The sequence below is a fragment of the Palaemon carinicauda genome, chromosome 2 (assembly GCF_036898095.1).
Source record: "Palaemon carinicauda isolate YSFRI2023 chromosome 2, ASM3689809v2, whole genome shotgun sequence".
In the NCBI taxonomy this organism is placed as follows: Eukaryota; Metazoa; Arthropoda; class Malacostraca; order Decapoda; family Palaemonidae; genus Palaemon; species Palaemon carinicauda.
This window is the reverse complement of record NC_090726.1, coordinates 41556809-41571555: the sequence shown is the minus strand read 5'-3', so window position 1 is coordinate 41571555 and position 14747 is coordinate 41556809. Positions and strand designations below refer to the sequence as shown.

The 14747-nt window shown below is 40.0% G+C and overlaps 1 protein-coding gene across 2 annotated transcripts in view; it reads left to right on the top strand.

Moving 5' to 3' along the window:
• Nucleotides 1-14747, top strand: part of Reps (RALBP1 associated Eps domain containing) — a 63578-nt gene that overhangs the window by 13096 nt on the left and 35735 nt on the right. The window contains exons 7-8 of one of the 2 annotated variants that reach the window (XM_068354710.1): nucleotides 7077-7229; nucleotides 12853-12939. In XM_068354710.1, coding sequence (XP_068210811.1) covers nucleotides 7077-7229; nucleotides 12853-12939 — 240 coding nt within the window. The remainder of the gene's footprint in view (nucleotides 1-7076; nucleotides 7230-12852; nucleotides 12940-14747) is intronic. The other variant, XM_068354711.1, reaches the window with a different exon arrangement.

Below are 14747 nucleotides of genomic sequence, written 5' to 3'. Positions count from 1 at the left end.
AACTCAATAAAACTTCTGATGTAGCAAAATCTTTCAAGATCGCACAAATCCTTGCTTGTTGATATATATTGGAAGGCTCTCATGAAGACCTTTCCATTGAATACTAACTTGCTTTAGTATGGATGATATGAAAAGATGTTTCCATTTTTCAAATTTTCACTAAGTTACAAATGGCAGAAATTAATGAATCCATGTAAAGCCATTAGAGAAATTTAAAAACAGATCTGAAAGTTTATATTCTAAAATCATTTTTCAATATTTAACTTAGCCGGTGATTATAATAGCTGCAGCTCTGCTGCTCGACAGAAAACTCTACGGAAAAAATCCGCCAGCGATCGCTATGCAGGTAGGGGGTGTACTTCAACAGCGCCATCTGTCGTCCAAGTACCCAGTACTCATTGTAAACAAAGAACTCAATTTTCTCTCTGTCGTGCTACCGGCAAGACCTACTAATTCGCTGTTGCTAACTGGATTTGTTTTCACAACTATTTGGTGAAGTACACTTTTCTAGTTTTGAGCTTTCGCTGTGCAGGCTTTCTCTTCAATAAATCCTTGCATTCTTTTTTTGATATCGGATTATTTGTTGATGACTTTGGATAGTTTTTGAATTCCCCTTTGACCAATTCAAAATGGCTGACCCTTCTCAAGTCCCAAAATTCAGGAAGTGTAATGCTAGGGACTGTTCAAGGCGTCTTCCGAAGGCCTCTATCGATCCTCACACCGTTTGTTCCAATTGTCGGGATAAAACCTGTCAATTGGAAGATCGATGTGAGGAATGCGTTGGGCTTTCGGAATTCGATTTTATCGAATTCCAAAAATATACACGTAGGCTAGAGAGAGATAGAGTCAGGAGAAGTTCATCTCGTTCTGTTGATTTTTCCTCTCCTCATGCCCCACAACCTATTCCTTCCCCTGTAGTGGTTGCTCCTAATCCCCCTTCTGGCACTCAGGAACCTTCGATGGCTGATATGATGCGTGCCATCCAAGCTCTGGGTGAGAGAGTTGAGTCCCTGGCTAGTGACCGTAACCAGCTCATGGCGGACGTCAAGGAGCTGAAGTGTAAAAGTGCAGTGGGAAGTGATAAAGTGAGTGATAGTGTTGTGGATAGTGTTGCGCTTGAGGGTTCGTCTGTTCGTGCCTGTCGTCCTCCTAGTCCGGGACCTCTTGCAAGCTCCCAAGTCCAGGGGAGAAGCAATGTCGTACGACCAATGGGTTCGAGAGGCTTTAATCAGCGAACAGACGTTCCCTCCGTGGTTTCGGGCGTATCTACCCAAGATCGCCCCACCCACACAAAGACGAGAGAGCCCATTTATTCCTCGTCTGCGGAAGAGGTTTCTCGCAAGAAACCATGGACCAAGGTCTCACGACCGCTTAAGCGCAAGTCGGTCCCTTCCGCGCAAGTCCAACGGCCCAGTTGTAGCCACTGGGTCAGTTCGGACTCGCTGCAGTCTTCCGATGACTGCTCACCTCCTAAGAGAGGCAAAGCGGTACCGCCGCAGACAGTTACACCGTCTGTCGCCGCACCTGCTCCTGCAGACCCCAAGTGGTCTTTGCTGCAGAACATGCAGTCACAATTAACGTCTCTGATGCAGGACTTTCGTGCGGAGAAGGTTGCTGCTGCACCAGCCTCTTGCCTACAACCAACCACACACTCGGTTGTGCGTCCTGTGGACGCTGAGGCAACCTTCTTGCGCACTCCAGTTGAGAGAGTTCCGCCACCCATGCGTTCCAGTGTACCCTGCCAGCCGCATGTTGACGTTCAGCGACGCACGGAGCCTTCCGTTGACGTTCGCGAGACACAACAACAGTCAGAGTTGTTTTGTTTTGACGCGGTGCGTCAACCTCCGCAACCCAGTGTGGTTGCCACTGCTCACCCGCATCAGGCTAGACAGTCTGGAGTAGACGCTGTGCGTCCCCGCGCTGCTATGGTTGTTGCCAGCTCACAGACTGGGCAACAGTTCCATGACGTTGCGTCCGGTTCAGTCACGCGTGCACCCGTGCGACCGGACTCGGCTGACCAGCCGTTACCTACTCCATTGCCGCTTCCTCCTCAATACTCGGATGATGGACTTTCGGATGATGATGGTGCCGCTCACGTTGATGAACCACATTCGGATCTTGACGAGCCTAAGTCCACGCAACCCTCTTTGGACTTTAGAAAAGTTCTAGCTCTGTTCAAAGAGATGTTTCCGGACCAGTTTGTGTCTGTGGCTCCGCGCTCTCCTCCGTCAGAGTTTGTATTAGGTATGCCGTCATCCTCGCCTGCCTTTACTAGACTCGTCCTCGCACGCTCGTCCAAGAGAGCTTTACGAGTGGTAGGAGAATGGATGCAGTCCAAAAAGAGTCTAGGGAAGACAGCCTTTATGTTTCCCCCTGCTAAACTCTCTTCTAAATCGAGCGTCTGGTATGCCACGGGAGAAGTTCTCGGCTTGGGAGTTCCTGCCTCTGCCCAGGGCGACTTCTCAAGTCTTGTAGACTCTCCCCGCAGGCTAGCCATGAGACGCTCGAAAATATGTTGGTCATCTTCGGACCTAGACCACCTTTTGAAAGGGTTATTTAGAGCCTTTGAGGTCTTCAACTTTTTAGACTGGTGTCTGGGAGCTTTAAGCAGGAAGATCTCTCCGTCAGAGAAGGAAACTTCCTTGCTCATCATGTCCTGCATGGACAAGGCCATACGTGACGGGTCTAGTGAGCTTGCTGCATCGTTCGTATCCGGAGTCCTCAAGAAGCGTGAGAACCTTTGCTCTTTCCTGTCAGCTGGAGTGACACCTTGTCAAAGATCCGAACTTCTGTTTGCTCCTCTTTCTAAGTGCCTCTTTCCAGAGGACTTGATTAAGGAGATTGCTGCTTCTTTGATACAGAAGGACACTCATGACCTGGTTGCGTCCTCTGCTCGCAAAGCCACCCCTTTGCCTACCTTGTCAGCTAGACCAAGGATGGACACTCCAGCGTCCCGATTTATTCCGCCCTTTCGTGGCAGAGCCTCCAGCAGAGGAGGTGCTCGTGCCGAAGGAAGACGTGGAAAGAAGAAAGGAACCAAGTCCTTTAAAGGCAGAGTCTGACTGCCAGCTTCTTCAGACAGCAGTGGGAGCCAGACTCAAGAACTTCTGGCAGACCTGGGAGAAGAGAGGCGCAGATGCACAATCTGTGAAGTTGCTCAGAGAGGGGCACAAGATCCCGTTTGTACGAAAACCCCGCAACGTCTCCCATCGATCTCTCTCCCAGGTACAGAGAGGAAGACAAGAGACGAGCATTGAAACAGGAGGTGTCTCTCTTACTAGAAAAGGGAGCGGTAGTCAAAGTCCTGGACCATCAAACCCCGGGCTTCTACAACCGTCTCTTCTTAGTGGCAAAGAAGACAGGAGGGTGGAGGCCGGTGCTAGACGTCAGTGCGCTGAATGTCTTTGTCACAAAGCAGACGTTCTCCATGGAGACCACAAAGTCCGTTCTAGCAGCGGTCAGAAGGGAAGACTGGATGGTCTCTTTAGACCTAAGGGACGCATACTTCCACGTCCCCATCCACCCAGACTCCCAACCTTTTCTGAGATTTGTTTACGAAAAGGTTGTCTACCAGTTTCAAGCCCTGTGCTTTGGCCTAAGCACAGCTCCTCTTGTGTTTACGAGGCTGATGAGGAATGTAGCCAAATTCCTTCATTTAGCGGACATCCGAGCCTCCCTCAATTTGGACGACTGGCTTCTAAGAGCTTCTTCCAGTCGTCGCTGTCTGAAGGATCTAAAGTGGACTCTAGATCTGACCAAGGAATTGGGTCTCCTTGTCAATATGGAAAAGTCTCAAGTGGTCCCATCCCAAACTATTGTGTATGTAGGGATGGAGATTCACAGTCTAGCTTTTCGGGCTTTTCCGTCGGCCCCCAGAACGAGCCAAGCCCAGTTATGCATCCAGAACATGCTGAAGAAGGAACGGTGTTCAGTCAGGCAGTGGATGAGTCTGATAGGGACACTTTCATCCCTGGAACAGTTCGTATCGTTGGGAAGACTACACCTCCGTCCTCTTCAATATCACCTAGCTGTTTACTGGAAAAAGGACAAGACGCTAGAAGCGGTCTCGATCCCCATTTCCGAGAAGATGAAGTCTTGCCTGACTTGGTGGAAGGACAGTATCAGCCTCAGAGAGGGTCTGCCCCTGGCTGTTCAGACTCCCAACCACGTTCTCTTCTCGGACGCATCGGACACAGGCTGGGGCGCGACATTAGACGGTCGGGAATGCTCGGGAACTTGGAACTCGAGTCAAAGGACAATGCATATCAACTGCAAGGAGCTACTGGCAGTTCATCTGGCCTTGAAAAGCTTCAAGTCTCTCCTTCAAGGCAAAGTGGTGGAGGTGAACTCGGACAACACCACGGCTTTGGCGTACATCTCCAAGCAAGGAGGGACCCACTCTATGACGTTGTACGAGATCGCAAGGGACCTCCTCACCTGGTCAAAAGGTCTAAACATTTCGCTAGTAACGAGGTTCATCCAAGGCAGCTTGAATGTCATGGCAGATTGCCTCAGTCGAAAGGGACAAATCATTCCAACAGAATGGACCCTACACAAGGATGTGTGCAAGAGACTTTGGGCCACATGGGGCCAGCCAACCATAGATCTCTTCGCAACCTCGATGACCAAGAGGCTCCCAATATATTACTCACCAATCCCGGACCCAGCAGCAGTTCATATAGATGCCTTTCTCCTAGATTGGTCACATCTAGACCTATATGCATTCCCCCCGTTCAAGATTGTCAACAAGGTACTGCAGAAGTTCGCCTCTCACGAAGGGACAAGGTTGACGTTAGTTGCTCCCCTCTGGCCCGCGAGAGAATGGTTCACCGAGGTACTTCGATGGCTAGTGGACGTTCCCAGAACGCTTCCTCTAAGGGTGGACCTTCTACGTCAGCCACACGTAAAGAAGGTACACCAAGGCCTCCACGCTCTTCGTCTGACTGCCTTCAGACTATCGAAAGACTCTTGAGAGCTACAGTAGAGGCTTTTCGAAGGAGGCAGCCAGGGCGATTGCTAGAGCAAGGAGGACATCCACCCTTAGAGTCTACCAATCGAAGTGGGAAGTCTTCCGAAACTGGTGCAAGTCAGTATCAGTATCCTCGACCAGTACCTCTGTAACTCAAATAGCTGACTTCCTTTTATACCTGAGGAAAGAACGATCTCTTTCAGCTCCCACTATCAAGGGTTACAGAAGCATGTTGGCATCAGTCTTCCGTCACAGAGGCTTAGATCTTTCCAACAACAAAGATCTACAGGACCTCCTTAAGTCTTTTGAGACCACGAAGGAGCGTCGTTTGGCTACACCTGGTTGGAATTTAGACGTGGTACTAAGATTCCTCATGTCAGAAAGGTTCGAGCCGCTACAATCAGCCTCCTTTAAAGATCTCACTTTAAAGACTCTTTTCCTGGTTTGCTTAGCCACAGCTAAAAGAGTCAGTGAGATTCACGCCTTCAGCAGGAACATCGGATTTTCATCTGAAACGGCTACATGTTTCTACAACTTGGTTTTCTAGCCAAAAACGAGCTACCTTCTCGTCCTTGGCCGAAATCGTTCGATATTCCAAGCCTATCAAATATGGTTGGAAATGAACTAGAAAGAGTCTTATGCCCTGTGAGAGCTCTTAAGTTCTATTTAAGACGAACTAAACCTTTACGAGGACAGTCAGAAGCTTTATGGTGTTCAGTTAAGAAACCATCTTTGCCTATGTCAAAGAATGCTTTATCCTATTTTATCAGACTGTTAATACGAGAAGCTCATTCACATCTGAGTGAAGAAGACCAAGCTTTGCTGAAGGTAAGGACACATGAAGTTAGAGCTGTCGCAACTTCAGTGGCCTTTAAACAAAATAGATCTCTGCGAAGTATAATGGACGCAACCTATTGGAGAAGCAAGTCAGTGTTCGCGTCTTTTTATCTTAAGGATGTCCAGTCTCTTTACGAGAACTGCTACACTCTGGGACCATTCGTAGCAGCGAGTGCAGTAGTGGGTGAGGGCTCAACCACTACATTCCCCTAATTCCATAACCTTTTTAATCTTTCTCTTGAAATGTTTTTATTGTTGTTTTTGGGTTGTCCGGAAGGCTAAGAAGCCTTTCGCATCCTGGTTGATTTGGCGGGTGGTCAAATTCTTTTCTTGAGAAGCGCCTAGATTAGAGGTTTTGATGAGGTCCTGTGGTATGGGTTGCAACCCTTCATACTTCAGATCCTAGGGGTCGCTCAGCATCCTAAGAGGATCGCGAGGCTCCGTAAGGAAGACGTACTTAAAAAGGCAGAGTAATTGTTCAAGTCGACTTCCTTACCAGGTACCTATTTATTTTATTTTTGTTATTTTGATAACTTCTAAAATGAAATAAAAAATCCTTAGCTCATAATAATGTAAACATTTATTGCTGGTCTCTCCCCACCCCCCTGTGTGTGAATCAGCTATTATAATCACCTGCTAAGTTAAATATTGAAAAATGTTATTTTGATAATAAAATAAATTTTTGAATATACTTACCCGGTGATTATAAATTAAAGGACCCTCCCTTCCTCCCCAATAGAGACGCAGTGGACCGAGGAGAAAATTGAGTTCTTTGTTTACAATGAGTACTGGGTACTTGGACGACAGATGGCGCTGTTGAAGTACACCCCCTACCTGCATAGCGATCGCTGGCGGATTTTTTCCGTAGAGTTTTCTGTCGAGCAGCAGAGCTGCAGCTATTATAATCACCGGGTAAGTATATTCAAAAATTTATTTTATCAAAATAACATATTTTTAAATTTTTCATGTATAGATTGCAGCTTGTAGGCCTATATGTTGAGAAGTAGAGGGGATTCAGTAAAACGTGGACATATTGTAAGAAAATTGACAGAATACTGTATAAATTTAAAGAATTTGATATAGGTGTATACAATTATAGTCCTTTATTTAACATTTATTTCCTACCCTGCCTTTTATTTTCTATTATAACAATATTGCACTCATAAATTAGAGCCTCCATGTGGTAATAAAGGAAGTCTGATTTATGAAAAAAATTTATGTGCCTTAAATGTTCCATATTTTGATTAATATGTATAACTGATGTTTACAGAGAAGTGAAAGTAGCGGAGGAGAAGGGGGGAACTGTATTGCATCAGGGAACTCCTCGGATGTTGCAAGCACGTCTGTACCGGACACGGAAACTGTGACAAGAACTACTCCTGACCCCCTCTCGCCCTCGAGAAGTAAAGAAGCCGCCACGGCTGTAAGTATTTTATGTTTACTAGCAATTCTGTTTTGTATTAGTAGTGTTATACAAGAACTCTCATGTTTTTATTTATGCTATAACAGCTGGTTTTCTGATTGGATAATTGCAGTTATGAATAGCTGTTTTAAAGCAAGCAAGGTAGTCACTAAACAACTGACTTGTAGAAGCCTCTTGTTGCACCTGCTAAAAGCTTTAATTTATTATCAGTTTTTTGAGTGACTGAATTGTGAAGCCATATCATGATGAGACTATCACTTCTAAGGTCAGGTTTTTGTACCAGGCTGTTTATCAGAGTGCTTCTGTCGACCCTGTAAAAGGGGTTATCGTCATTTAACCTATGATAAACCAAAACAAAATAACAGTGACATTGTCCTGGAATGTGCTTATCGGGTAGTGAGCTGTAGTAATCTTTTGGTATTATATTGCAGCTTCAAGAATGCACAAAATCTATGAGTAGGAAACGTATCGTTTACCTCTTCAAGGGAAACAAGGTTAAGTGATTAATGAAGTCATGGATATACAGTACTGGGCAACACCACACAATGCAGCCCCATACAGAAAGGCCTAGACTTATTAGCCATTTCTTTATAGTCGTCTTTATCTCAGTTCCAGTTTTCTTTCTTCCATCTTGCTGCCTAACTTCTCATCTTTTACTTCTTAATACAACTAGATTTTTTCCCTTCGTTGCACGTTCCGCCAAATGGCATTCCCCTCATCCACAGCTCCGGGCTTCATGGCAAGTGCGTAAAACCCAGACTTGTGAAACTAAGATAAGATGCCTGTCACCAAGATTTTGCTTTTGATAATGGCAAGGTATGTAGTGAGTGACTACACCTCTGAAGAAGAACACAATTGGACATTATGTTGCCAATTTGTTAGCAAGATTCTAGAGATATCTGGTCTCCTTAATAGTTGGGCAATTTTCTCTTCAAAGTTAGAGGTGGAAATTGCAGGTGCATCCATTCCAAGATTCTCAAAGAGAATACTCCAGTATCATTAGTGCACAGTGCACCTGAGGGGGGAGCACTGTAGACATGCTAGAAATGCACCAACCCAAGGTGGTGGATGTTTTTGTGGAGTTTACAATCATGTCAGATTTAAAGAATGCTTATTATAAATGTATAGCACCAAACTTTAACTGTGAAGGGCTAATACAGTTTAGGAATGTACACAAAAAACTAAACTAGAGTTGAAAATAAGAAAGATTCTTGGCCTGGGAATATATAGTTTTTACGAGAACATGTTGAAAAACAAAATTAACCAAACATAATAATTGAATTTTAGGAAAAAAGTTTGTTCAAACCACATTTAAAAACAGAATTAACCAAACATAATAAATGGATATTTAGGATGTAGAAAATACCCAACAGCACCTTTTGGAAATGCAATGCAGGAAAAAATATTCAAAAAGGAAACTTTCCAAAAATTATAAGAAAATTTAAAATGGAAGAGACCCATCTGTGAAACTGAAGAGAAAATAAAGACAAAAAAAGGCAAACAAAAGCATGAATCAATTGAAGATAAAATTAAATAAAATGGAAGATGAAAGAGAAGAAATCATTCCATCGTTCATAATTATTACCAAGTACAGTTTGCAACCACAGGAAAAAATACATAAATTTGTGGCTGCATATAGACCAGGTGAATTAGAAAAAAACCCATTGAATGTAAAAGGATGCTCGCAAAATGTAGTAAAAAGAATGAACCTGATGTAAAATATGTAATTATTATTATTATTACTTGCTAAGCTACAACCCTAGTTGGAAAAGCAGGATGCTATAAGCTCAGGTGCCCCAACAGGATAAATAGCCCAGTGAGGAAAGGAAATACAGTAAGGAAATATTAAATATTTTGAGAACAGTTACATTAAAATAAATATTTCCTATATAAACTATAAAACTTCAACAAAACAAGAAGAGAAATTAGATAGAATAGTGTGCCCGAGTGTACCCTCAAGCTTTTGTGTTAATCATGTAACACAAAAAAAATACATGTCGATTTTTATATATTTTAAGAAATATACCGGTATGTCTATTTTAGATAAGTTTATGGAAAAAAATTAAAAGTGAGGCCCCAAAGTTAAACGAAACAACAGATATTCAAATCTTAATGCTAGGTGTGAAATAATTAAAGAGTAAAAAGAAGGATGTCGACAGCAGCTAATCTGTTATCTCAATTGGCACATATTTGGTAGCGAGATCATCCGATCATGAAGACGGCAATTACAGAATTGCAATATGTTTTTATAGGAAAGTAACGTAGAACTCGATGTAAACAACACTGACTACCAGACACTGGTAATTATATTCGGATGATTGTCATAACTTTATACTGTACAATATTGACAGTCGGCCAAATAATCTTATTTCAAACAATCTCTTTATTTTAGGGTGTGTTAATTTCCATATTCCAATTTTGACCATGATTACTACCTTGCAGATAGTTTCAACATCCCACTGAATGATTAATGAATATGATAGGCTGAGGAGGAAAGTGTAAAAAGGGGCTGTAATGTATACAGTATGTATTTTAGACAATGAGTGAATAGAAGGAATTAAGAAGATTCTAAAATAAAGAAGAATTATGAGCTTGCAGGCTTAATAATAGAGAAATGGAAGTGGAGGGAGTAGATGACAAGTTTTACAATTCCGTGATGGAGTTGGGGGAACAGCAGGTAGTGTTTGTAGGTATAAAAGAAAGGGTATGACAAAGTTGTGGATATGGAAAGGAAAGATTTAGTGAAGGGAAAAAGATTGTTGGATGCAAGTTATTAAAGATAATGAGAGAAAAAGACTGTCAGGAATTGGAATAGAGGGGAGAGTACTTTGTTCTCTAGGGAATTATATTAAGAGAAAAGTTAGGGAAGAAAAGGATCTTGGATCTCAAAATAAAAGATGGAATTTAGATGCACAATATGAAATTCATTTTTGGGTTGGTGGGGTCTATATTTTAAAGATTGTTTTTTAAATGTGTTGAAAAGAAAAAAAAAAGAGAGTGAGAGAGAGAAGTGAGGTTAGGTAAGTGAATATGCATGCTTAAGAAACTAATATTACTGTAGATATGAAATAAGCACAATTAATATCTGAAATAACAAAAAAATAAATAAATATGGCTTACTGTAAATAAAACACTCAATAAACCTAGCATGCAATAAATTTAATTACACACTTGCAAAATTTATGTACATCTACGTTAAGTACACCTACGTTAAGTACACCATCTGCATTTGTAAACAAAATCTACATTCAGCACAGTAAGGAAGTAAGCTACAATTAAACTTTAGTCACCGTCAGTGTTTTAAATATGTGGTCATTAAATGTTAAATCACCATTTGTGTTTGTGAACTGAAATGGTAATTTTAAGGCATATTAGAAGCACCCTCTTACCAACAGAGTCTATTCGAGAAAATTAGTTTTAAGCAAATAGTATTTAAGCAAGGAACAGAACATTAGGCCACGATTTACATATCCATAATAATAAATATAAGTTCCCAACACGTATAAAGCTATGTTAGGGTATAACACACAGTGTAGTTGTATATTAAAGGTATGGGAGAAATAAGAAAAAATAAGTTAAGGATGAGATTACTGGACACACCAAAGCAGCACTAATTCTATTGTCAACCAAGCACGATCTTTCACGAAAATTTTCCAATCTAGATTAGCAAGCATTGCTAACTACAGTACTAGGCCTTGAAATTAGTAGTTTATTATACAGTATATGTCTATGTGAAAATATTTATCATTAACTTTTTAAAGTTACAGTATATATGATATTTGCAATACCAATTTTCTGTTTTCTAAATTTTAGTATAAATGATATGCATTGTTTCCTTAACAGCAGTAGAGTGAGGTCAGCTTATAAAAACAGGATTAAAAATGAAAAGTAGAATACGCATTAAATGTTTGCTGTTGGAATTCACCCCCCAAAAATGTACTAAAGTATGAAAGTACTGTACTGTAATGTTGAACAGTTAACATTGAAAAATATGCATTTTATTACAGAACTATGAACTGCATTTTATTTTCTCTATGTTACCTGCTAAAACTTGTGAATGATAACTATCGTAGTAAAATGTAAGTAGCAGTTTCGATTAGTGTATTTGTGTTTTATTTGAAATGCTTTTTAATCAGAAGTTTGGAGTAAATTACGATTTACTGGATTTAACTTTTGCAAGACTTCTCAAAGTTTTTTTTTTGTACAAATAGCTGCATAAGTACATGTTTTCAATAGGTGCTATGGAAGGGAGGTGAAAATTACTAGCTGTTTGACAAGCCTAGCATAATGGAAAAATCAAACTCGCATGATACACAATATATATGGTGAAATCATATATTGTAGACAAAATTTGAAGGGTTGCATGATATGCGAGATCGCATGATATATCAGCATTTATGGTTATCCATCAATTATTTTCAAAAGTCACCATGTTCTCACATGCATTACAGCTTATGAATCACTGTTTGAGACTGAAGCCTGAGATAATTGCAGTTTTATGTTTATAGGAAATTCTTCAGTTAGAGATAATTCTATTAATCATAAAGAAATACTGACTTAGGGAATTTTCTACCTTGCTCTGATCCAATTTGCTGAGATGTGACGTAATGAGTAAGACAGGGGACAGCACTGATAGAAGTACAGGTTTCTTAGGCATGGAAATGAGTGCATGAACCGAATGTTTGTTATAAAGCAATTATGTGAGAAGATTGATAAAAATGAAAGCTCTATGTGACATCCATGGACGGAGTAAGAGATTTGATAAAATTCATAGAAAAAAAGTGAAGGATGTTTAAAGCCAGTAAGTTTTTATGATAGAAGACATTAGAATGACTGGGTTGGTGCAAATATGAGTTTGAGTTGATTATGTTGTCTCTTTGGCTGTTCTACATCTTTATGAATGGAGTGATAAATAAGTGAAGGGGTGCATTTTACAGAATACTAGTAAGTAGTGGGTTATGAAAGTCTTGAAATGGTTGAATGAATTATATGAAGGCTGCATTAGAAAAGGAGGCCATAATAGCCGGAATGCAAGAGTTCGTGCAATTTAGGGATAATGCACAGTGTAAGTGAGGAGGGCTTGGGAGGATCAAGAGGGAGGCAGATAATTAGATGGCGAGATAAGGTGAAGGATGATATGGAGAGAAGAGGTTTGGTGGAAGAGGATGCCTTTGATCGAAGGCATTGGAGAGGGGGCATCAGGCAACTGACCCCTTAATGTAGGGATAACGGTGGGGAAGAAGGAGGCACACTGCAAGTAGGAGATATAATGTGTTTCTGAGAAATCTTCATTTGTAGGTGTATGAAGCAACCAATTTTGTGGAAGGTGTACTAAATAGGTTCATCCATGACTCAGCTATTAAAGGATGAATGGGTCAATGACTTGTACTGTCTTTTTCCTCTCTGGATCCATCCCCTTTAAGGGAAACTCCTTAAAATGTTGAAAAATATGATGTTTATATAAATGTCCCTGCCAGGGTACCCATATCATGCAATTACTTGAATGATTTTTAGGTATTAAAACATTTAAATATTAATTTGTATTAGGGGTATGGTTAGATAGTATGTAATGAGACCTCTTCTAAAGTAGTATTTTCCCCTCCTTTTTTTTTCTTTGCCTCAGTGGACTAAGTTTGTTGATTCCCCCACTAGTACATCACCTGGACTCAAGCCAGTCAATTTCGATTTTCAAAAGTCGGCCGTGGAACAGGTGAGTGCTCTCATACTTCATTACTTTTTTATGCAGCTGTATGTAGTTTATTTATCCAACAAACTGTGCATTTGTATTAGCTTGCATCTGTGACCTTCCACAAATCATAATTTTGAAAAATTAGCTGAATAATGCATGTTGTGCCCTCATGGTTTATGGGTTCCATGTAAACGATCCTTTATTATTGTGTGTATAGCATTTTGACAATAAACTTTGGAATCCTAGACTTAGTTAATGTTTTTTTTCTTAGTATTTCATTACTTGAGCATGTTTCTTTTTAATCTCACACACAATCAGTTATTCACATTGTGTGATTCTTTTTTTTTCTCATTTAATTGAAAATTACCTAAATCATAAGGAATCACCAATTGAAAATTACCTAAATCATAAGGAATCACCATTTTTTTTCTAAGTGTAGAATACCTCTGGACTATATTTTCACCACCTTGTCCCACCATTTTGGATTGCAATGCATTAGGGAAAAGTATTGTAAGTTGAGTTTAGAGTTGATATCATAGTAAATCATGTCATAATTTAGGTAACAATGTTTTTAGTTTCCTAATGTTTGTTGATATTTAATTCTGGTCATTGGTAAGTTGAAGATTACAGAGTATTATACTCGCTAGTTGTCCTTTTTAATAGTACCATTCAGTCCTCTTGCTAACATAATTAATTGCTCATATATGAAATAGTTATTGAATTCAAGATAATTCATTAAGTTCTAACCTCTTCTTTGCTTGTCTATAATTTGTGCAAAATACAATATTAACTCCTTGTCACTAGATTTTGGGGAAATCTGCCAGTTGTACAGATAATGTCTTATTTTTTCTGATAATTATGAAGTTATTACTCAAGCTATAATATAAATTTCTGTGTAACTTTAACCCTTTTACCCCCAAAGGATGTACTGGTACGTTTCATAAAGCACATCCCTTTACCCCCATGGACGTAGCGGTATGTTCTTGCAAAAAAACTGCTATTTACAATTTTTTTTGCATATTTTTGATAATTTTTTGAGAAACTTCAGGCATTTTCCAAGAGAATGAGACCAACCTGACCTCTCTATGACAAAAATTAAAGCTGTTGGAGAAATTTAAAAAATATATACTGCAAAATGTGCTTGAAAAAAAATAACCCCTGGGGGTTAAGGGTTGGAAAGTTCCAAATAGCCTGGGGGTAAAAGGGTTAAGAGAAAAATATTATTTTCTATTTATTGTTGAAGGGATTTTTTTTTTTCACAACAGCACAATAAAAAGTCGAGTGAATCAAGTATGGAAGTAAATTGATTATACCTGCATAAAATTTTGTAAATAATAACTATTAAATGTGTATACTGTACAGTAGATGTTTTTTCTTCATAAAAGTCAACAAAAATCAATGTTATATGATAGGGATACGAAAAAGTCACTAACTCTAGACACGGAAATAATACTATACAGTAATCAACATTGTTTTACCAGTACAGTACTCTATATAAAGGTTTGTTATTACTGGGCAAAAAATAAATTGGAGTAATAGGGAAAAAGGTAGAAATTTTTTTCAATATTCTTTGAAGAGAATTAATACAAGTACAGTACTGCATTATTTGACAACATAAAAGATGCTTGGGCATAATATTTAAGCAGTGGATATTCGGGAAAGAATATTTTAGTTTATATATCCCTTTTACCCCCAAAGGACGTACTGGTACGTTTCACAAAAGCCATCCCTTTACCCCCATGGACGTACCGGTACGTCCTTGCAAAAAGATGCTTTAAATTTTTTTTTTCATATTTTTGATAATTTTTTGAGAAAATTCAGGCATTTTC